General features: G+C 39.1%; 4 protein-coding genes across 4 annotated transcripts; all 4 read right to left on the reverse strand.

Annotated features, from left to right (window-relative positions):
• Positions 1-39: 39 nt before the first annotated feature.
• LOC122994563 (guanine nucleotide-binding protein G(I)/G(S)/G(O) subunit gamma-5-like) lies at positions 40-1556 on the reverse strand. The gene is made up of 3 exons (XM_044369297.1): positions 1381-1556; positions 557-699; positions 40-323 (listed from the first exon to the last, which is right to left on the reverse strand). Exons 1-2 carry the CDS (start codon positions 1546-1548, stop codon positions 574-576), a joined length of 294 nt encoding a protein of 97 aa, XP_044225232.1. The 5' UTR covers positions 1549-1556; the 3' UTR covers positions 40-323; positions 557-573.
• Positions 1557-2008: 452 nt separating this feature from the next.
• On the reverse strand, positions 2009-9673 carry ssx2ipa (synovial sarcoma, X breakpoint 2 interacting protein a). Its single transcript, XM_044369298.1, has 14 exons — positions 9409-9673; positions 8221-8360; positions 7857-8023; positions 7439-7648; positions 6449-6559; positions 6210-6345; positions 5995-6070; positions 5722-5902; positions 5371-5518; positions 5028-5164; positions 3455-3628; positions 3231-3348; positions 2765-2918; positions 2009-2644 (listed from the first exon to the last, which is right to left on the reverse strand). Exons 2-14 carry the CDS (start codon positions 8261-8263, stop codon positions 2500-2502), a joined length of 1800 nt encoding a protein of 599 aa, XP_044225233.1. The 5' UTR covers positions 8264-8360; positions 9409-9673; the 3' UTR covers positions 2009-2499.
• A 938-nt stretch (positions 9674-10611) lies between these two features.
• On the reverse strand, positions 10612-15213 carry LOC122994566 (mucolipin-3-like). The gene is made up of 12 exons (XM_044369300.1): positions 14623-15213; positions 14351-14518; positions 14095-14248; positions 13737-13818; positions 13557-13653; positions 13317-13416; positions 13013-13125; positions 12680-12829; positions 12385-12526; positions 12177-12352; positions 11828-12034; positions 10612-11699 (listed from the first exon to the last, which is right to left on the reverse strand). Exons 1-12 carry the CDS (start codon positions 14833-14835, stop codon positions 11544-11546), a joined length of 1758 nt encoding a protein of 585 aa, XP_044225235.1. The 5' UTR covers positions 14836-15213; the 3' UTR covers positions 10612-11543.
• An 84-nt stretch (positions 15214-15297) lies between these two features.
• bcl10 (BCL10 immune signaling adaptor) lies at positions 15298-18594 on the reverse strand. Its single transcript, XM_044369299.1, has 3 exons — positions 18123-18594; positions 17339-17627; positions 15298-17247 (listed from the first exon to the last, which is right to left on the reverse strand). Exons 1-3 carry the CDS (start codon positions 18171-18173, stop codon positions 16838-16840), a joined length of 750 nt encoding a protein of 249 aa, XP_044225234.1. The 5' UTR covers positions 18174-18594; the 3' UTR covers positions 15298-16837.
• Positions 18595-20152: the final 1558 nt, after the last annotated feature.

Below are 20152 nucleotides of genomic sequence, written 5' to 3' on the forward strand. Positions count from 1 at the left end.
CAATGAGTTGCAGGAAACAGAAGGCCAATCAATAAAACATTTGAGTAATAAAGAATGTTTTTATTCATTAAATACAAAAAAGTCCAGAACAGTGATGACTAAAATAGAACAATAGAAAAGGCACAATAATTTACTTGAAAATCACACTGTGCCATGAAAAATAAAACTGTCTCCTTTCTTCTACTGTGGCTGAAAATAGATGGTCATCTTCCTGACATGATTCCAATGTGTTCTACACCCAAAGAGATCCCGTGGCAGTATAATGGCTTGGCATGAGGAGCAGTGTTGAGGTCAACTTTTCCCTGTAGCATCAAAATGAAGGCCTGCAGAGACAGAGATAGAAAATGGATTAGCACTGCCTGTGTTTCATTTTCACTGTACTGAGTCAAATGTATTTAATAGTCATACCAAGGCACCCTTGTGAAAACTTCGGTCTCAATTAAAATGTTACTCTTCAGACATTTCTGTAAAGCTTTTCAAAAAGGAAAAAAAAAATCACACCAATTAATTGTTCTGAATGTGTGTGTGTGTGTGTCTGAGTGGGTGGCGGACTCACCAATGAATGCAGTGGTTTCACAAGAAGGAGCAGACCTTCTGCGGCCTGAAAGGGTTGGTGCTGGAGGACACACCAGTGAGCAGAGGGTCTTGCAAGGCGTTTTGCATGCAGAACTGTTGAAGGTCTGCAGCTGCCTGGGAGACCTGGAGACAAAAGACCAGAAACTTAATCCATGACATGGGCGCCGAAGGGGCCTCTCAAACAGACATCCTAAAAAATGTTTCCCTCAGTTACAACATGGAACAAGACCCATGAGAGAACATACGTGATCGTGATCTCTGGTGCTTCTGAATTGCAATGTGTTGCAGAAACTACTGTCATTATTGATAGGGATATTCTGGGCTATACATTTATTTTTCGAGTCAGTATGTTGTCAAAGATGTCTTAGTGTTAAAATGTTAGCATTTGTTGAAGATATGGAGAAAGGAAACAAATGTATATAAACAATGGGTATGTTAATTACCCACATCAGAAATGGGCCTGTGCCCTCTGGAAATGAATATGATTCTCTGGGTTACATTTTCACAAGTTTTATTACTTTTAGGAGGTTACATTGGGTTACAAACCCGGTCATCTTTACTAAACGGCTACGTAGAGGTCTCTTCTTAATCTTTTCTTTCCCAGATGTTGAGTAATTAATCTCTAGAGTACCGTTATACCAGACTTGTTTAATACTTCCCCTTCTTTCCAAGCAACGCCCTGATATTGGTTTGCCTGTTGACTAGCGGCTAACACTGGCACAGCTAGCGCTGCTAGCAGACCGGGCTAACGGTCGAGATGAACCCCCGTTATTTAGTAGAAAAAACAATGAACCCATAAATTACCTTGACTCTGTTTATGCTCGCTTCGAAGCGGAGCTGCTGTACGACTTTTTTCATCGCTATAATATTGGAGGCACTCGACATTCTCGATGTGTATTTCTGAAAGATGAACGCTGGGCGGTGCGTGGGATCTTCGGCTCGATGTTGAGACAAAAGCAAAGATGATGACATCCGGATTCCGGAAGTGTTACGCCGTATTTGGTGACCCGTGAGATTCTGTGACCTGCAGTGATAGAAGTACTTAGATCGTTTACTCAAGTAAAAGTATCAATACCACAATGTAAAAATACTTCATTACAAGAAATAAATTGAATTTCAAATCCAACTTAAGAGTATTTAAGAAAAAGTACTAATTTCCTGCAAAATTAGTACTTTTACCTTAATACTTTAAGTAAACTTAGCTGGTAGTACTTCAACACTTCTACTTCAGTAGCTTTTTAAATGCAGGATATTTACTTGTAATGAAGTATTTTTACATTGTGGTTTATTTAAGTAAAGGATCTGAGTACTTCTCCCCCACTGCAGGTCACATAATCTGATGGGTCACCAAATACGGCGTAACACCGGTATTCACACTGCAGCTCCTACTTCAGTACACTAGCGGGCGCCACGTAAAAGAGTAAAGAAAACGTTTCATTAAAAATATCTTTATTGTACTCTTACACCAGCAGAGAAGATAAGATTATTGTCAATCTAAGTAGTATATTCAACATGCTCCCAGTAAAATTATACTCATAATTTATATATCTAAGTTATGTAAACATTAGAGTTAATTTAAAATAAAACTTGAACCTTCAATATATAATCAACATGTAGAAATAATTTCAAAGTCCAATATATTGAAATCACTTCTTGGTACCCTCCTCTGACTGAATATAGCTTAATATCTCAAATGTCAGTGTTGATTTGTTTGCACAGAAAAGTAATGAACAATGGCAAAATCATTAAAGTGCTCTTTGTACGATCAGCTTTGGTGAATGATCTGTGTATGTCCATAGCAAAGCAACACAGCAATGTTGTTGCAAAAAATGAAATGTTCATCAGTGCTGTTGGAAGTCAGTCATGGATTGATGCTGAAGTCGATCACGTTGTGGGGAAAATAAAAAAGGCACTGGAGGTTCTTCAAGTGAGGCTGTTCTCATCTTCACCCAAAGAGAAGATACTCAAGTCTCCACATCGAACTCTGTTTTTGGACTTGACCCGATTATCTCCGTCTTCAATGGAGCTAGACTCCTGCCAGCGTCCTCTATTTGAGTGTCTGGAGGAACTGAAATAGGGGAAAAAAAAAAAAAAGGATTAATGCGTCTGACAATAATACACCCAAAACTGAATACTTAACACTAAAAATACTAAATACAAACAATGGTAATTACGTAAGTGAATATACCTGCTGTCTGGTATGAGGCGGAGTGTCCGGTAAAGTTCGGTTGTGGATGGCACAGCAGCACTTTGTGTGGGTTTAGGAGTGGAGAACGTAGCGTAAGTTGATGATTTGGCCAGCTGAGCTTTTGTGGAAGACATCCTCATCTCTGGCTCACTTCCTGAAATGCAAAGGAATAATCAAATTATTGGATCAAAGTTTATGATAATATAAGAATTATTAACATCCGATATTAATAAATAAATGAATTAAATATTTTTTCCTGTTTTTAATAGCTTGTATTCTTTATTCCTTAGGTTTTCATTCAACTATGCCATCTGATTTGGTGCAGTTTTTCATAAAAACCTTCTATTTTCCCCAAGCACCATGTATAAAATGAAAAAAGACTTGGAACATGGTCAGCCTTAAAAAGTAATGTGTACTACAGAGTATGCACATTGTGAATGATCTGTTAATGATGACACTGACTTACTGATTGATAAGGCACTTTGACCATCAGATGAGGAACATCTCCTACGGTCTGTGAAAGGAGTCATGTTCAAAAACTGATTTTTTAGCCAAGAGGCACGGTCTTCTTCGAAGGCTTTTTTCTGTGGAGTACAAGAAAAAAAAGATTAAAAAGAAATGCAGTGCAATTACAACTCTCACAATAAAAGTTGAATAAAAATATGGCACAATATCAGAAGATACGAGTACCTCTCGCCCCAGGCGAATAGCAGCTTCTGTGAAGTTGTTTCTCTCCCTCTCAAAGTTTCTCTTTTGTTCCTCAAAGAGTTTCCACTCCTCTTTGAGTCGCTCTTTCTCCTCCAGAGTGTAGCAGTCATTAAGAAGAGCTGCAGTCTCATCATCAAATGATGTGTTAAGTTGTTGCTGCACAGGCAGAAACAAACACACTTTGATTATATTTCAGTCATTAATACAAATAGTTATTTAGAGTGTCAGACTAACATTCAATAATGTACAACAGACAGGAGTCATTTATCTACACTGCAATTACATATCTTAATTTGCACTTGTGAGAAGTATCCCTGTGTTTCCCCTGTATGATTTTAACAGCTGTGCCACTGCTAAACGATGAACGCCACCGCTGAAATTTCACATTGTACATAATAATCATATGACAAATGCAAACCATGTGCACTCTCTCCACTTCAAGCAGCTGACTGGAGCTAGTGGTGAGCGAATGAGAATTGTTGTTATTGCTGCAGCCTTTCCTCTCTGCCCTCATTTGACTGAGGGCGAGGCTCAGCTCCTTCTCTCACACACACACACACACACACACAGCGGACAGCAGCAGAGAGGCCGCCGTGGACACAGTAAACCAGGTTAAGTGAAAGATAATGTTTTACTCAATTTGACAACTACGCTCGTTAATGTATGTGCAGTAAAACCTTCATGTGTATATTTTAAATCAAACCACCTGTTCAACAAGCATAATCATGTAGAAAAGCAATATTTTCCACTGCTTTGCCCGCAGTCCTTCATCCACCGCTGGCATGTTTTACATGACCACAGCATGCTGGTTAAGTTAATAGCAAATTACGAACTATCTAAAAAGGAAAGCTGTCTGTATGTAGCCTAACTGTTAAACTTAGTTTGCCACATATCTTAAAATTTGGCAAATTCTTGTAAACTTAGCTACTGGCTGAGATCCCAAACCAGCACAGAGGACAGGATGAATGACTGACAGTGACTGATTTCAAATGTTCTTCATTCTTTCTAAACTTCAATTAGTATTTTCATGTCAGAAATATTATTTATTTTATGACTTTGCTGTTGTAAACATTACTGTTGCTGCTCTGGAAACAATATTTAGTTATATTTAAAATATAAATTGATTCTAATCCTAAATAAAAAAAAGGTCCAAAATGATGTGAAAATCCATAGTTTTTAGTCAAGTAACATCAAATTTTCTTGAGGGAGAACCCTCAAACTCCTTGACTGTGCTGAGGCATTTAATTCTTTTACATTTATTATAACCAGAGCTATCTGGGCCTAAAGCTCATATAAAATTATCACACACATGGCTCAATGAACATGAATAAACCTATCTGCAACAATTCTTAAGTAATTTAGAAAGTACTAAGGTAAGTTATTTCACTGCTGGTGTGTGCGCAAATACAGGTCCTGGCAATGTGGGCCCTGTGTGCATATAACAGCACCACTGCTGGAAAAAAATCCTAGGGGACATACTGTATCCTCTTGGGATTTGGTGCTGAATGGATCTACTGACCATTTTATGTCTTATGAACTGGCAGACAGGACTGACCTGGAGGAGCTGCTGCTGTGCATGAATGAACTCTTTGCACTGCTGCACTTCACGCCTCATCCTCTCCATCTCATCCTCATGGGTCTCCCTTGGTATCAGCTCTTTATTGGACTCCAGCTGACTGTGCACTTGAGATGCTTGGCAAACAAAAACATCACAGTTGATCATCTCAATAGCCTTTCAGGCATGTTGTATATCTGTAAATGCAACCTCACATGATGTTCGTCTAAAAAACAAAAAAATCCAAATGGCATGTCATGTTTCAATGACTTGATCTCTAAAACTGTAGAGAACTACGGTCACTTTTTCAGCATTTTAGCATATGTGACAGTGCTATGTGTACCTTGGCTGTCTAATTTCTCCATGTGGTTTCTCAGCTTCCTCCACTGCTGGCGGATGCTGTTGGTGAGCTGCTCCCTGGCATGCTCACATGATTGGTCCAGCGTTTCCCTGCTAGAGTCACCCGCCTTCTCTTCTCCATCTGAATCAGCCTGAGCAAAACAGAACGAAGACATACACTTCTTTAGTCTAGCATCCTGGACATTACTCAATAGTCCTTCGTCCATTATCAAAGCTCAACTTCTCAAACCCATTTACCTGGTTAGTGTATTATTATTATTATTATTATTATTATTATTATTATTATTATTATTATTATTATTATTATTATTATCATCATCATTATTACACATACCTGCTCTTGACTGTCATCAGCAGTGGCTCCTCTGTTGGAGGGTTGTCGTGGACTCAGGATATGTATCATCTCCCTTTTCATCTGCTGGAGGACTTTCTTAAGCTCAGCGTTCTCCAGCATCAGGGACCTATGACTCGCCTCATAGTCGCTGAGCAAGGACTTGTACATCTCACCCTCGTGGCTATAGAGAGCAGTGTACAAATAGAGTTAACCTGACTGATATTACAGTCTAAAAATATGGTCTACACATGACAAGATATATTTAAATCATACCTGGCTGTCGCTTTTGCAGTCTTCCAGTGGCTCCTTCTTCCATCTGAGCGTCCCAGGCAATTCAGCACATCAATAGCTAGTTGGGGGGAAAAACAGGGAACAAAAAATGATGTTCTGAAATTTCCAGGTAAAAGCAAAAAAAAAGCTTAACACAAGGTATTCATCTCAAATCTTACAGATATGTATGTATGTATTTATGCTGGAGACTTGCTTACCTAGTTTTTTATCCTTTCTGTCAACCAGCAGTTGGCCAAGGCGTTCCTTGAGCTTTGCAGATTCTCTTTCTTTCCTCTTAGCGTCATGAGTGTACTGGGAGGCACGGCTGGCAATGATACTCTGGAGCTTCTGAACCTGTTGAGGATGATTAAATCATGAGTTCATGCAAATACACATTAACATTTTGTGAAACTCAAAACGTGAGTGCTGCTGATTGTAACATAAAAAGGTAGTCTACCTCGTCTTTTTCTGTTTTCAGGCAGCTTTGCAAAGTCTTAATTTTGAGTTGTAGCTGCCTCTCTGTCTCATGTAGACCTGATTTCTCCCTTATGGACAGTTCCAACTGATCCTGGGAGGAAAAAAAACACAGTGCACAGTGAGATGGCAATCTTTTGTACAAGCAATCAATTCAGGGTTAAGAGTGGATTCTTCAGTAAAACCCAATCTTAAAGGACCAGTGTGTAGGATTTAGTGGCATCTAGCAGTGAGGTTGCAGATTGCAACCAACTGAATATCCCTCCCCCTCCCTTTCCAAGCAAGTAGGAGTACCTATGGTGGCTGTGAAACTCACAAAAACCATGAAAGGCCAGTGTTTGGTTTGTCCATTCTGGGCTACTGTAGAAACATGGCGGTGCAAAATGGCGGGCTCCATGGAAGAGGACCCGCTCCCTATGTACTGTAGATATAAAGGGCTCATTCTAAGGTAACAAAAACACAACGATTCTTAGTTTCAGGTGATTATACACTAATGAAAACATAATTATGAATATTATATTCCATTTCTGCCAACAGAGCTCCCTAAATCCTACACACTGGTCCTTTAAAACTGGTATGTGCTCCACTTCTACCTCTGCACATATCATTATGGCAAACATAACCTTGACTTCTTCCTTTGTAGGTTTAGATAGAAGAGGCATGTTTGGCCTAACAAGCAAAGACAACTTAGGAGATACAAGACTACCGTTGTGCTATTCAGAATGATAGGACATAGTAAGACTCTTGGTGTGCACGGCTACGAAAGCTTGTTTTGTCTCTGTAGTCTAGTAGTCACATACTTTTCTTTTTGGAAGAATGAGCATGGAGGAAATTTGCCGTTTGGTCAGAAGTCTATTACTGCAGCTTTACTCTAGCAAACATAAAGATTATTATGGTTTGAGGGTAAACAGAGTGGGAATGAAACTGGATTAAGACAGAAGCAACCTGAGAGACCCCCCCTTGTCATACATGCCTTGAGTCTGGAATTGTTCATCTGAATGTGTTCCAAGGTGCTGGACTTCTTTAGCTGTTCTTTCTCAAGCTCCTCTAAAGTGCCCATGGTACGCCTGTGAATCTGCAACAGCTCATACATGGCATTCAGAGCTGGCACTGTGCTCAGGGCGGCTCCCCCTGGTGAGCTGGCCTCGATACTTGTGGAGGAGAGGCCCAGGGAGGCGAGTTCCTGTGAAAGAAAGAGGATTTATGTCACTGTTGTGGTGTTGTATTGAATTATCTCTATAGACAGTAAAAAAGGTCAAGAACAAAATAATATACAGCCATAATGAGCATTTAAAAACGGGAAAGATTTTTACAATCAAATATAATGTAAAGGCTGTGACTAGACAAATGCATTTTATTTTATACTAAACTAAACCAGAGCATTTTAGTACCTGATTGATGTATGAGATGCACTGAGGAATATTATCCTCTGTGCAAAAGGCACTTATCACATTGTAGGAGCTCTTGGAAAGGGGCAAAGAAGAGAGCATTGACACAAGGTTGTTCTGTCTCGAGGGGGACATTGTCACATGTGATATGCTGGAGATATCATAGTTTCCTAAAAACAGAAGACACAGAGAGAAGCAAATCATGGCAACTGCAGGCACGTTACATCTACTATACTTTCTCCCTCTCTCCTGAAGGTTGAACTAGGCTGCGGTGCTAAAATGGGAACATGAATATGGGTCACCTCTAGCAGGCCTTTCTATATTTGAAATATTCTGCCAGATATGCCACATTAGTAGAGAAACTTACCCATAGATGTCTCTATTGGCACTGTTGTCCACCACTCTCCCATATCACCGTCACATCAGGACACGAGGTCATGAGTTATCAACCGAGGGGGTGGATTAGCAGCCAGGCAGTGGATCAGAGGCTCCCGCTGGAACAGAGCCCTGCGACGGAGCATCAAGCCATGAGATAGACCAGCAATAGATAATCTGGGCCAAAGCTTCACCCGCACAGGATTAACTGCAGATGTGTGCCACTGCCAGTCAGGGTGAGATTGGGGTTTAAAAGGGCCTTCCCACTGGCTACTGGCAACTAAATTGCAGGGTAGTAAGATGATCTCAGCCACAAGCCAGAGATTTACAAAAATAAAAACGAGGGAGTCATCACATTACAGAGGGGCTAAATCTGAGAGAGCACATGTATTTTTGACTTTTGTGCCTTTGGGGAAATATTATGATCTTGACATGTTCTGGTGAAACAAGCTGAACCAGTTATCTCCACCTGCCACTCCCTCTTATTTACTATGTAAAACTTGTGTTCAGGCCAAGAGTGTCAAGCACATTATGGTGATCAACGAAGGGGAAAACATTGATGTCATGTCCAGCAATGCAACCATAAAGCCTTGAATGAACCACAACTACTAACAGAAGGCCTGCTCACTCTCTCCATTGAAAGTTCTTATCTAGTTAACCAGAAAACATGCTCTAATTTTATCTTTCACCAACTTGACTCAAACGCAATAAACAAACCTGACTGAGGATGAGATAACGCTAAAGTCAGCTATGCTTCGGCTTTATATTGTTGAGGGCGCTAACCTTCAAGTAAATTTATATCAAACAATACTAACTAGGTTAGATACACTACTGTTAGTGGTAACTTAGTTAGCTTGCCTAGACTTACTGTTACGTTAACTAACGTTCGCTAACGTCGGCTAGCTTGCTAAACCTTTTAATTTCAGTGGTCACAGCCGTGTTTTCATCGTAAGACTATGGTGAAATAATTTACCACTTTAAGCGTCAAGTAGGTTAAACTAGACAGGTTAATTTAAGTCTCACATTCCTTGTTATAAAATTAATCTGGTGTTAACTAAGATATTTGAATTTAACGTGTTAAACTGACGCTAACTGCCGTTACGCTTGTAACGTTTGATACTCTGCGTGTTTAGATAACAGCTATGCTAAGTTTCTCACACACACACACACTCACGCTTACCTGTAACTCCAACGGCGTGAAATGGGTCAACACAAACGGGTCGTCAAAAGTAAGAAAATGCTCCTTCACGGAAAACGCCAACTGCCGACCCGTGCTAAGTTCAGCCGTCACCTTGTAAGCAGCAGATACGGGCACAAAGTCTCACCTATTTTAAAGTCAACGCATTCAATCAGACGACAGAAGGTAAGCAGGCTGCGGCGGCAGTGGCTGATTGTGTTTTTTTGAAGTCTATTCCTCAGCAAGCGTCAAATCAAACGTCATTGTTATTGGAGGCAGGGTTGTTAGGCAACCAGTATCTGATCCGCACATTGGATGTAAGCATGCGCAGTAGACGATTATGCAAATGAGAAAAGCTGTCAGGTGTCATAAAGCACTGCAATGGCATCCCAGTGGCAGCATGAGAAAAAGTCACCTGTAAAGCATAATGCTGCAAGCTCATACCTGAGGATTTTGTCTTAGAACACATGTTATTATTATTATTGTTACATATTCACATATACGATCTGCATGTTTTTCCTAATTTATGACTCGCTATATCAATATGAATGTATATGAATATATATATATGAATGTCCCACTCATACTTTGCTGCAGTCACCTACAAGTAAAAGTCCTGCATTCAAAATCTTACTTACTTTTCAGCAAAATGTACTTAAAGTATCAAAAGAAAATGTACTCATTATGTAAAATGGCCGAATTTAGTTACACATTAATCATACGTGTACTGTATTTTTATCATCTTTTTAAAGGGATTTTTTATATATACAGTATATCTTTATCATTTCTGTTGTTGTTGCACTGCTGTGGGCTTGGAGGAAGAGCATTTCATTTATTTGTGTATGCAAATACATAAGAAAATGACAATAAACTAAATCTTGAATCTTGAATATGTATTATTTGAATATTAAAACTGATTAATTGATGTGTACATGTTTTACATATAAAATATTGATCTGAAAAGTAACTGATAACTACAGCTGTGACATAAATGCAGTGGAGTAAAAAGTACAATATTTCCCTCTGAAATGTGATGGAGTAGAAGTATAAACTATAGCACAAAATAGAAATACTCAAGTAAAGAACAATTACAGTGCAGCACTTGAGTAAATCGACTTACAAAAATTACATTTTCTTTTTTTCTTTTTTTTTTTATACTTTTGTCGGTGAAAATACTGTATGTGAGCCGAGTAAAAGACAGCATAATGGGTGGTCAGAATCAACTTTATTGTCCAAGTAGTTTAATACATATGTACAAGGCATTTTACTCCAGTTGTCAGTAACTTTCAGTTATCCAAAGAAGGAAAATCATTTGGTCACAGGTACAAAAAAAACCACACAGAGACTCAGTACAAAAATACACAAAGTAAAACAACAGACACACAGCATATACTGTAGTTTATATGTCCATATAGTATCATACAGTGCTGAGAAAATGTATACTGCAACCAATTACCATTGATCGTACTGTAATTCAGTAGCTATTTCATATGAATGTACATTATATTATATATTATAAATCTACTCTCACTTACATAGATTTTAAAAACAGTATTACACTCAACTGCATGTAGAAAGACAAGAACAGCCCACAATTATGCTGTTATGGTGCAGTCAGGATGACTTTTTTTAAAAAGCTACATAAATTAAAGTGATCTGAATCTTGATATATACACTTTTATAGCAACAAGTAGAGTCGTTTCACTCATTATGGATTCCCTTCGTCAGACTCTGTACTTTGTAGTCCATGTTAAAGTTTGGATCTTTTTCCCTTCATGCGGTAATCTCTTTCTTGCAAAGGAAATTTGTGCACCACTTTTAAATGCATCACTGAAATGAGCAGGAATTGGTTGGTAGTGCATATTTATATTGAAATTATTACCATCAGGATATTACATTGGCTCTGTCATGTTAACCGTTTAACTAACTGGTCCCCATGAGCAGTCTACAACAGAGAAGGTTTTGCATTTTGCTTCTTTACTTTTCAGCAAGTCAAGTAAACATCAAGTAACAGTACTTGAGTAATTATCACCCATTAACATAATCAAATGCTCCATGCAGACAGTCAGGAGTCTGTTGGGCTTTATTCAGCCTCATGCTGCCTCTTTGCCAACACTTTGCAAAAGGTAGAACTTGAACTACATCTTCTCACTGCATCCAGGCAAGCAGCAAGAAGAGAGGCAACAAGAAGCTGGTTCCTCATCAGTCAGGTATCTTCCAGACTCCGGCTCATCCCTGCACTCTGCTATGAAGGCCTGAAGCTGGGACACCGGTGCTTTGTCTTGCTGGTGATGCTGGAAAAGTGTAGCACAATTAAACTTGCAGAAATAAATAACACAGACTCCTCAATTATCTGTGACCTATGAAACATCTCTTTACAGCAAAATCTAAGAATATTTCTCAGGAGGTGACTCAGTCTGACCTTGATGGTCTCGTAGGTGTCGGTAATGAGAGCGATGAACAGGCTGAGCACCATGTAGATGAAGAGAGAGATGAAGGAATAGAGGTAGAGTCTGCTGAATAGCCACACCATGTAGCCCTTGTATCTTATCTTCAGGAAGGTGCCGTACATGTCGTCCCCATTGATGAGCGAGAAGAGGCACTCTGTCACCTTGTCAAGTGTTCGGAACTGGGAAAAAAAAGTTTGGATAATGAAGTTTTGATATTTCAGTGTCAGCAAAACAGAGAAAACCTGAACACTGACATTTGAAACAGCAATAATGTGATATGCAATGATTACAAAGATATGGATGTTCAGTGTGATTACATACTTTGTCATGGTAAGGCCCAAGCACAATCCAACCACAGAAACAATACCCGAGGTAGATCATAGCCGCACAGCAGCAGAATCGGATCACATTTGGGAGTGCTGCCCTTAAGGTTAATATCAAGATCTGGAAGAAAATATAAGGTTTTTTATATTTCAGTTTCTCCACATATACATTTGCTGATCTTGACAGGTTGACTGATACATTATGCAAAAAACTAAACAAAAAGGCAGCTTCATGGATATTCTTACATTGTATTTCTTGAAGAAACCAAGGTATCGAATCACTCCGACCCAGACTAGCATCGTGGCTGTTCCCAGCAAAATACTGCAGACATCATAGTTTGTCAGGTACTGCAAGATAAAAGTACATCTCAATAAACACTTTACTAACTTTTCAAGCATCCTAATTTATGGGACCTGATCTTTTAACCATTAAAGTCATGTTGTAAAAGACTGTGAATAATATGCAAAAATATAGCCAATAATGCTCAATGAAAAATGAACCTTTGTTTGTATTCCAATTTTGAGTGCTGACCCAGCGATGGTCAGTGTGTCACTGACAATGATGAGGAAATACCACCCGTTCACAAACTCCATACGGTCTGACCAGGTCACAATTTTATTATAGTAGGCATGAAAGAATATGTTGAACTCCTGCATGAGAGAAATACACACATTGTAAAACTCATAAGAGATAAATTCAATCGACTACAGAGTGTCAGATTAGTAGAGAAAATGACACTTATTATGCTATTAATTTGATGCATAACCACATATGAACCATGCATGTTCACCTAATGATAATAATCCATTTACATGCCATTCCTCTTTACTTACAAACTGTAGTTGGATGCCATTGATGACAGATCGCGTGCAGAGGATGAGAGAGGTGAAGCAGGCAAGGATGACCACAGAATCAAGCAACAAGAGCAGGTAGTCGTTCTTCCCGGCTAGAAATCAAAAAATCAGGTTTTTGTTATTGCTCCATTAGATCATACAGGTGTCAGAGTTCACAGGATAATGTCAATGTGCCCCCTGTTGGTGCTTGAAGCAATGACAGATGTTAGTATTTTTTATAATACATGAGTGGTTGGTATGCACAAGTTCAGGTTCAGGTTTAGGAGTTCAGGTAAAAACTTACAGGTTCCTTCCACATTCCAGTCTCTGCACTCATAAATTACAACATCATTTTCAATATCCACTTTAATCTTTCCACTGTCTGCACGGTTGTCAAACATTATCTGTATAAAAACAAGGAAAGTTTTTGTGAGTGAGTGGCAGGGGATATTATTTATTAGCATGAAAAACTGCATGTTTTCATCAGCTAATATATTCTAAAAGCTGAAATGAGGGTGTGGCAGTTTTCAGACTGGTCACCGACCATTATATGGAAGACATAACAGTCTGGTAGCTCATGGTGCCTCACAGTCTGCAGATTGATGGTTTTCAGAGTAAGGTAGATGTTCACTGATAGCAGCCTGGACACAGACACAAACATATATTAGCAGGCGGTAGGTATTCTTATCACCTAGCAGGAAACCAGTATTTTCAGTTTAGTCACCTTTTGAAATCTAATGAGAAGTTCACGCGTGTCGCCAAACCACTGTTGCGTAAGGACAGCTCAGGGTATATGGAAATGCAATCTGTGAGGAGGAAATGACAAGGCACAACGTTCACGAGCAGCTAGATTTCATATAGCTCAACCTTTGACTACACTGTGCTGCTGTGGACAGCATGAGCTTCCTCTTTTCATGGAGTCACAAGTAAATCCAATGTGATTATTTTCCATTTGTGACATGAATCAGTTTCTATAAATACCAAACAGCAGCTGTAGCTATTTAGAGCAATCTATCCATTAATACTTGATTAAATGAGTGTGAAGAATTGAATGTCTTTATATAGCAATAATGTGCTTGTACCTCTATCAATATGTGGATCTATGTCAAAGGTCTCATTGCCAGGATCGATGCTGCTGTTTCTGTAAAACTCTTGACAGACAGACAGAGGAGTGTACTCGCCATCAACCTTCTCATATGCAAGATTACCTACTGTCAGATTTTGGAGATTGATGTACTGGAAAAAATAAAATATGTAGACAGGAATAAGACACATTTTTACATGCATAATTAGATAATGTGCTATTAAACTGTTGCCATTAATCAAAATGTTCAGTACCCTGTTGATAATGTAGTAGATGTGATCATAAACATCTGTTTTTGTGTACAGCGCGTAGCTTCCCAACGGCTGATCTTTGTATCCTTTGAGAAACAGATGTCTAAATGTCATCAGATTTTCATCTTTGAAGGTGACCATCATTTCGTTGCTCAGTCCAAATGAGACTAACTTAGAGGGGGGAAAAAACATACATATGAAACAAATAGATGTTTATCCTCCGTACATTTTCATGTTTGATGACAAGAACAACCAAAGCATTCTGGACATTCTACCTGGGCTGTGATGATTACAATTTTTAATATTTGTAGCATCAGTTTCCATGGTTTGCGACCCCTGGCCTTGTATTTCTCACAGGGGCTCATGAAGAAGTACTTCAGCCTCCGTCTAAAATCCTCCACCACCTTCATCTGAGAGCTCCATCTGCAGTGGCCGTTGAGCCTCCTCTCCTCCGACCTAACAGCCAACAGAGGCTCCGGGTCCTCCATTATACTGACCGGCAGAAAAGAATTGAACTTTGTTTTATTTTTGATGATTGTTTTGTTAATGTTTTCCCTTCATATTTGATTTATTAAATGTTCAATATTCATTACAAAAGTGCTGGAGAGAGAAGACAGTTTCAATCATTCCAGTCATTCTGATGTTTATCAAACTGGTTCCCCTGCTTGAGCTCACTGCTGTCATTCTCTCAACTCTCTTTGAGATATTACTCTGCAGTGCATACTAATTGTACTAAAATAAGCTGTAATGCTGTAGAAAATCACAAAAAGTGTGTTTTTCAGCATCAGTAAGTGAATTTTAGTAGCTTAGCTTAGGTTAGTGTAGCAGAACTGCGAAAAAAAACAGCAAACATGAAAGACAGAAAGTATACAGACTTCAACTACTCATGGAACAAATTACTTATCGTATACTGTTCATTTTGAAATCTTTGCAAGAAAATCATCACAGCAAACAGTAATGAACAGACGTTATATTGCAGATGTTATTATTATTGTAAAATTATTTGATATTTTTTACAGTACACCATTGCTGAGTATGTTACAGAGAGGCAAAGTACCAAATCTGGGGGAAAAAAAGCGACATATATATAAAATAATAACAAGTGAATTACCTGCTAACACCTGCTGTGCACCAGTGGGCTGCGCTCAGAGAACGACTACTCTGCACTCACGGCTTCTCAACTATCTATGAAGACCAGGCGGTGCAGTCACTACGCCAACCTTCACCACAATGACTGTCATTCCTCTGTGTCATTTTGAGCTTTTCCAGTTTTTCCAAAAACAAAAATAGAGCTCCCAGTTACAGCATATCTATAGAGGCAGAGGCACTGATACTGTATGTACAGTCTGCCATCTGTCAGTAATTTCATTCTGAATTAGATTTAGTCAATTCATTTTGTATTGCAGAGACTCACATTTACAGTACATATTTTACAGACAGTATCACTAGAAAGCGAATATATCAAAAGGTTGTGGGATTCCTTGATGGTACCTTAAAAAAATCTCCTCACTACGCAGATTAGCTAAGAAATTTAACTTTTTTTTTCAAGAGCATGTCAAATCACATTAAGAAAACCTCAACAACCACTTTTGAACAGATGATTGTACATGGCTCGTAGATTAAGTATTAAGCAGGACATAGTTTGCACTTCACAATATGTTTTGTGATTTAAGACTTCTGTAGTGATGAAAATGGAGAACAAAGTATTGTTGACTTAATACGATGCCGCTCTGGCCAAAGGCAGCGTCTTAAAAGATCAAATTGGCTCAATTAACACATAAAGAGTGTGCTCAAGTAGTCATTCCAGTATATAAATCTCACTGCACCTAAACTGTAGCTGCCGTGTTTCCACATCATACAGTTAATCAGGAAATCACACCTTTGAGAAAGAATGAGTAGAAAAGGTTAAAAACGATGAGTCAGATTTTTTTCAGGTCATAGGGCTGGGTATCAAATCTCAATACTTTGATACCGACCGAAATGTGTGTGAAGCACAAGTATTGAAAACTATCAACTTTCAATTTAAACTGTATTTTATTTAAACAAAGGTTTGTGTACCACAGCTTGTGTTGAAAACAAATTTTGTTTGTTTGTTTTGTTTTGTTTTTAGTTTTGTTAAATAAAAAAAAGGATTTTTACAGAAAAACGGGTTTATATTCTCAAAGTTAGGTATTGAAAAGGTATCGAAAAGTGGTTTCAGCATTGAAACTCAGGTATTATGTAGGCACTAGAGGGAAAAATTCAAACAATACCCAGCCCCAGTGACAAATTATAAATATTTTCTCTAAAAAAGCTGATTGCTATAGTGAAAACATGTAGACTATATCTCATATATAGCATTTTATCACAACCTGCCTAATCAAAAGGCAGCAAACACACCAAACAGAGCATGAGATTAAGAACAATGAGAGAGTGTCTGAATATGAGCTCCAGTGGATGATGATTTTGTCCCTTTAAACTGCATGAGTACTGTCTTATGGAGATGTGAACCTAAAAGATGCTCCTGTGTGAGGTCGGAGTGAGAGAACGCGACCGGAGGGGTTGGAAGTTCGGGTCCCCTCCGCTGCTGGTGCACCCCGGCGTCGCAGCATCTATGTTGGAGGGCGGTTCGATCATTACTTCGTCTGGCAGCGGAGGAGCTCCCGGGTCACCAGGCCTGGGGAGGCTTGAGGAGGTTGTGGAGGAAGCGGCGGCGATGCTAACACTTGCCACAGAGGACAAGTCTCCACCTTTCTGTAATGATGGCAAGTTGAGAGAGCCCGCTACGTCTGAAGTGGAGGGGCTTCGTTCGCCGTCTGGGTGGAAGAGCATGGTGGAGTCGTTTGAAAATGTCCTGGAGAGGTCGCTGGTTGTGTTCAGAGTGCTGAGGTTACTGTCAGATGAGGAGCTGGAAGCCCCTGCTGCAGAGTAACAAAGATGTAGACGTCATTAATTGAGCATATAATACATTCAAAACACACACCAGATTTCATTATGACTTGACCCACTAACCTTTGAGAGCTTCGAGCTTCTCATTTTTGGCCTTTTGCACCTCATCTGTGATCTTGGTGATGATGAAATTTTGCGCCCGCATCTCCCGGATGGAATCGATCAGGGCATCGAGGCCGCGGGGGTTCTCAGCAAGGATGTCTAACAACATTGCCGTCCTCTTGGTCTGTGTGGTCCTGCAGCTGATTTCCTCCGCGTCATCCCGCGTCAGGATCCTGCGAGAGCGCAGGTAGTCGAGGTGGCGTTCAGCTCGGATCTTGTCGCAGAGGTAGTGCCGCAGTCTGGTCAGCACCTGGACATCCACAGCCATGTGGGAAAGGCAAAAAGAGAACAAATGAGCTGAACAGGAAGAGTGACTTTTTTCACAGGGTCAGGAAAGACTGACCCACTGAAACCAAAGACTATGTTGTAAATAATCACAAAAACTGTATCAGGTGGCCTAAAATCACTTGTAGCCTGGTCTGGTTCTGCTCTCAATGGCACATAGGTGTCTACTTAAGCTTCTGGTAATGCTTTTGACAAGACAGACTGTGTATTTACAGAAAAAGTGCACTCAACCTTAAGTTTGTATTATCAAATCTTATTATCAAGCTCATATCATTGATTGTTGATAAGGGCACGGAGGGTGTGGTGGGGTATTTCCTACTTTTACAGGCCATTTAACGCCAATAGGGTCAAATAAACGTGTAAACATGGCTACAAATCTGTTTATAGTTTCCACACACTTTACCTTATCAGAAAGATACGTTTTTTACGAGGCCAAATTCGGCAGAAGTATCATACTCACGTCTTTTTTAATCTCTGCCATTTCATCTTCAGTGAGGTGAGGAGCATCCATCCCTCTCACCCGCAAAAGTGAAGATCCAGGTGTTCCGGGTAACGAATAACGACTAAAACAATCTAATAAGCTACTTATAACGAAACTAACGACATTAATGAATGAATAGCATGTGTTAACAAATGTTAGTATTCATTATTTGGCGTTGAAAGGCTGAGTATCCAGTGTCCATTCAAGTTTTGTGTGTCATGAGCCGAAAAAAAAAGAGATCCCCGGACTTCCTGATTCTGTCGGTTTACGTCGACACGAGAAGAGAAGTAACAGTGGCTCATTAAAGAAGGTATACGTAAACGAAAAACGTATATATTTAAGATGAAACTTCTTTTACAATAGCATTACAGGATAAATCTTTTAAACTTTCCTCGCTCGCAGTGAGTCGTGGTGTTTGATTATAAGTGCTATTCAGTGTTTCTGACAGGTGAAGTGCTGTTCTGATCGATACCACTGAGTGGCGCTGTTGGACCTCCTCATACAGACCACACACTTCATTTTACATACAGCTGTGGTGGACAAATACTGGTTCGTGGACCAAATAGTGGCCCCTAAACAATTTTTCCCCTTGCATCAAAGTTTTACATATTTTTTTGGGTAAAATTGCTGCACATTACAATATAAATACAAGGCTCATGTACATCTCAATAGTTAAAATGACTTCATACGGTCTATTGATAATAATGCCCCCACATTGAAAGGAAGTGAGACGGGCTGTTTGAACACTGCCTTGTGCTGAAAAAAAGTCTCATAAATGTAGTTAATTAAAATCACTGAGAAAATAACCTAATCCCCTTAATATAAGAGCTTGTTTGACCAGAACAGATTTGTGTCAACACCAGTAATGTTTAGTCAACCACTGATGACGCAGAACAATGTTTATGTGAGGATAACCGTTTACATCTCTTGTCTAGCAGTACAATGCAGATAAATGTATACACTCAGAGAGCACTTTATTAGGAACACCTGTGCAATCAAATGAAATCCAAAACAACAGCTCTGCCATAAATTCTACTTTAGCCAAGCTTACGTTTCAACATAACACAATATAACAAACATAAAGTAGAATTATTACTTTTCTGACAATGTCAGCAAAAACTGAAAATGTATAAGCTTCATGTATTTGTGTATTTTTTGTCAGATGAGTTTAAAGAAAAGCTACTTTAACTCTGTTAGTCCTCACTTACTAACAGGAAACCAAAGTGTCTACCACACTACTACTGTCCTAAATCCTAAAATTAAAGCGTGCATCTGGACATATAGGTGTCTTTTTTAAAAATATATATGTTACAGTTGGAGAAAATACAGTTTATATGTTCATATCAAAGTGTCAGCTTGGAAATGTACTCTCAGTAGCTATAGTCTACCCTCACTGATATGAATGAGATATTATAAACACCTCACAGTAACAACACCTTAAATAACAGCTTCTAAAATGACAGTAAAGTTGAATCAACACCTCTCAATTTCAACAAAAACTGAGCATTATAACCTTCATAGGATTATTGCAAGGCTGTTACTGCAGTCTTTTAGCTAAGTGTACCTATAGGCCTTTTTTAGCTGCTTCAGTTTCAGGATCTTGGTGTTTTGCATGCTCGCTCACTGCCACACTGTCTAGTCACATGCTGTCAGAGCCATTGTTAATGTTATTAGTAACACCTATGCCTTTCTTAAAGTTTAAAAAGTTTATTAATTCTTGCACTATAGCCATTTTCAGAGTGTTATGTTATCAAATACAGTATATTATATCATTAGGTTAAAAATAAATGCAGTCTAACACAACAACTAGGGTTGCGCCTACATACAAATATGTTATTCAGCAAAGCACAAATAGTGGGTTTTTTTTTTTACAAATATTTGTTTCATACAAATAGTTTAAAATGATTTGTTTTCGGGAAGAAAAAAAAACCCATGTCAAAAAGCAGCCCACAGGTCGGTTACATCACTATCTCAATAACAGGAGTCACATCAACCTGCTCCATGACGCA

Source organism: Thunnus albacares, chromosome 12 (assembly GCF_914725855.1).
Source record: "Thunnus albacares chromosome 12, fThuAlb1.1, whole genome shotgun sequence".
Classification (NCBI taxonomy): domain Eukaryota; kingdom Metazoa; phylum Chordata; class Actinopteri; order Scombriformes; family Scombridae; genus Thunnus; species Thunnus albacares.

What these genes read in the sequence shown, in the direction of transcription:
- bcl10 (XM_044369299.1), bottom strand. Translation starts at nt 18,173, where the DNA reads ATGGATGCTCCTCACCTCACTGAAGATGAAATGGCAGAGATTAAAAAA. An exon ending in TGGCAGAGATTAAAAAAGAC is followed by an intron (nt 17,628 to 18,122) that starts GTGAGTATGATA and finishes GTGGATGTCCAG; the next exon opens with GTGCTGACCAGACTGCGGCA. An exon ending in GAAGCTCGAAGCTCTCAAAG is followed by an intron (nt 17,248 to 17,338) that starts GTTAGTGGGTCA and finishes GTTACTCTGCAG; the next exon opens with CAGGGGCTTCCAGCTCCTCA.
- LOC122994566 (XM_044369300.1), bottom strand. Translation starts at nt 14,835, where the DNA reads ATGGAGGACCCGGAGCCTCTGTTGGCTGTTAGGTCGGAGGAGAGGAGG. An exon ending in ATGGCATCCAACTACAGTTT is followed by an intron (nt 12,830 to 13,012) that starts GTAAGTAAAGAG and finishes TCTCTCATGCAG; the next exon opens with GAGTTCAACATATTCTTTCA. An exon ending in GCCTTTTTGTTTAGTTTTTT is followed by an intron (nt 12,353 to 12,384) that starts GCATAATGTATC and finishes TGTCAAGATCAG; the next exon opens with CAAATGTATATGTGGAGAAA.
- LOC122994563 (XM_044369297.1), bottom strand. Translation starts at nt 1,548, where the DNA reads ATGTCATCATCTTTGCTTTTGTCTCAACATCGAGCCGAAGATCCCACG. An exon ending in CGAGCATAAACAGAGTCAAG is followed by an intron (nt 700 to 1,380) that starts GTAATTTATGGG and finishes TTTTGTCTCCAG; the next exon opens with GTCTCCCAGGCAGCTGCAGA.
- ssx2ipa (XM_044369298.1), bottom strand. Translation starts at nt 8,263, where the DNA reads ATGGGAGAGTGGTGGACAACAGTGCCAATAGAGACATCTATGG. An exon ending in CACAGCAGCAGCTCCTCCAG is followed by an intron (nt 3,629 to 5,027) that starts GTCAGTCCTGTC and finishes CTGCCTGTGCAG; the next exon opens with CAACAACTTAACACATCATT. An exon ending in CTATTCGCCTGGGGCGAGAG is followed by an intron (nt 3,349 to 3,454) that starts GTACTCGTATCT and finishes TGTACTCCACAG; the next exon opens with AAAAAAGCCTTCGAAGAAGA.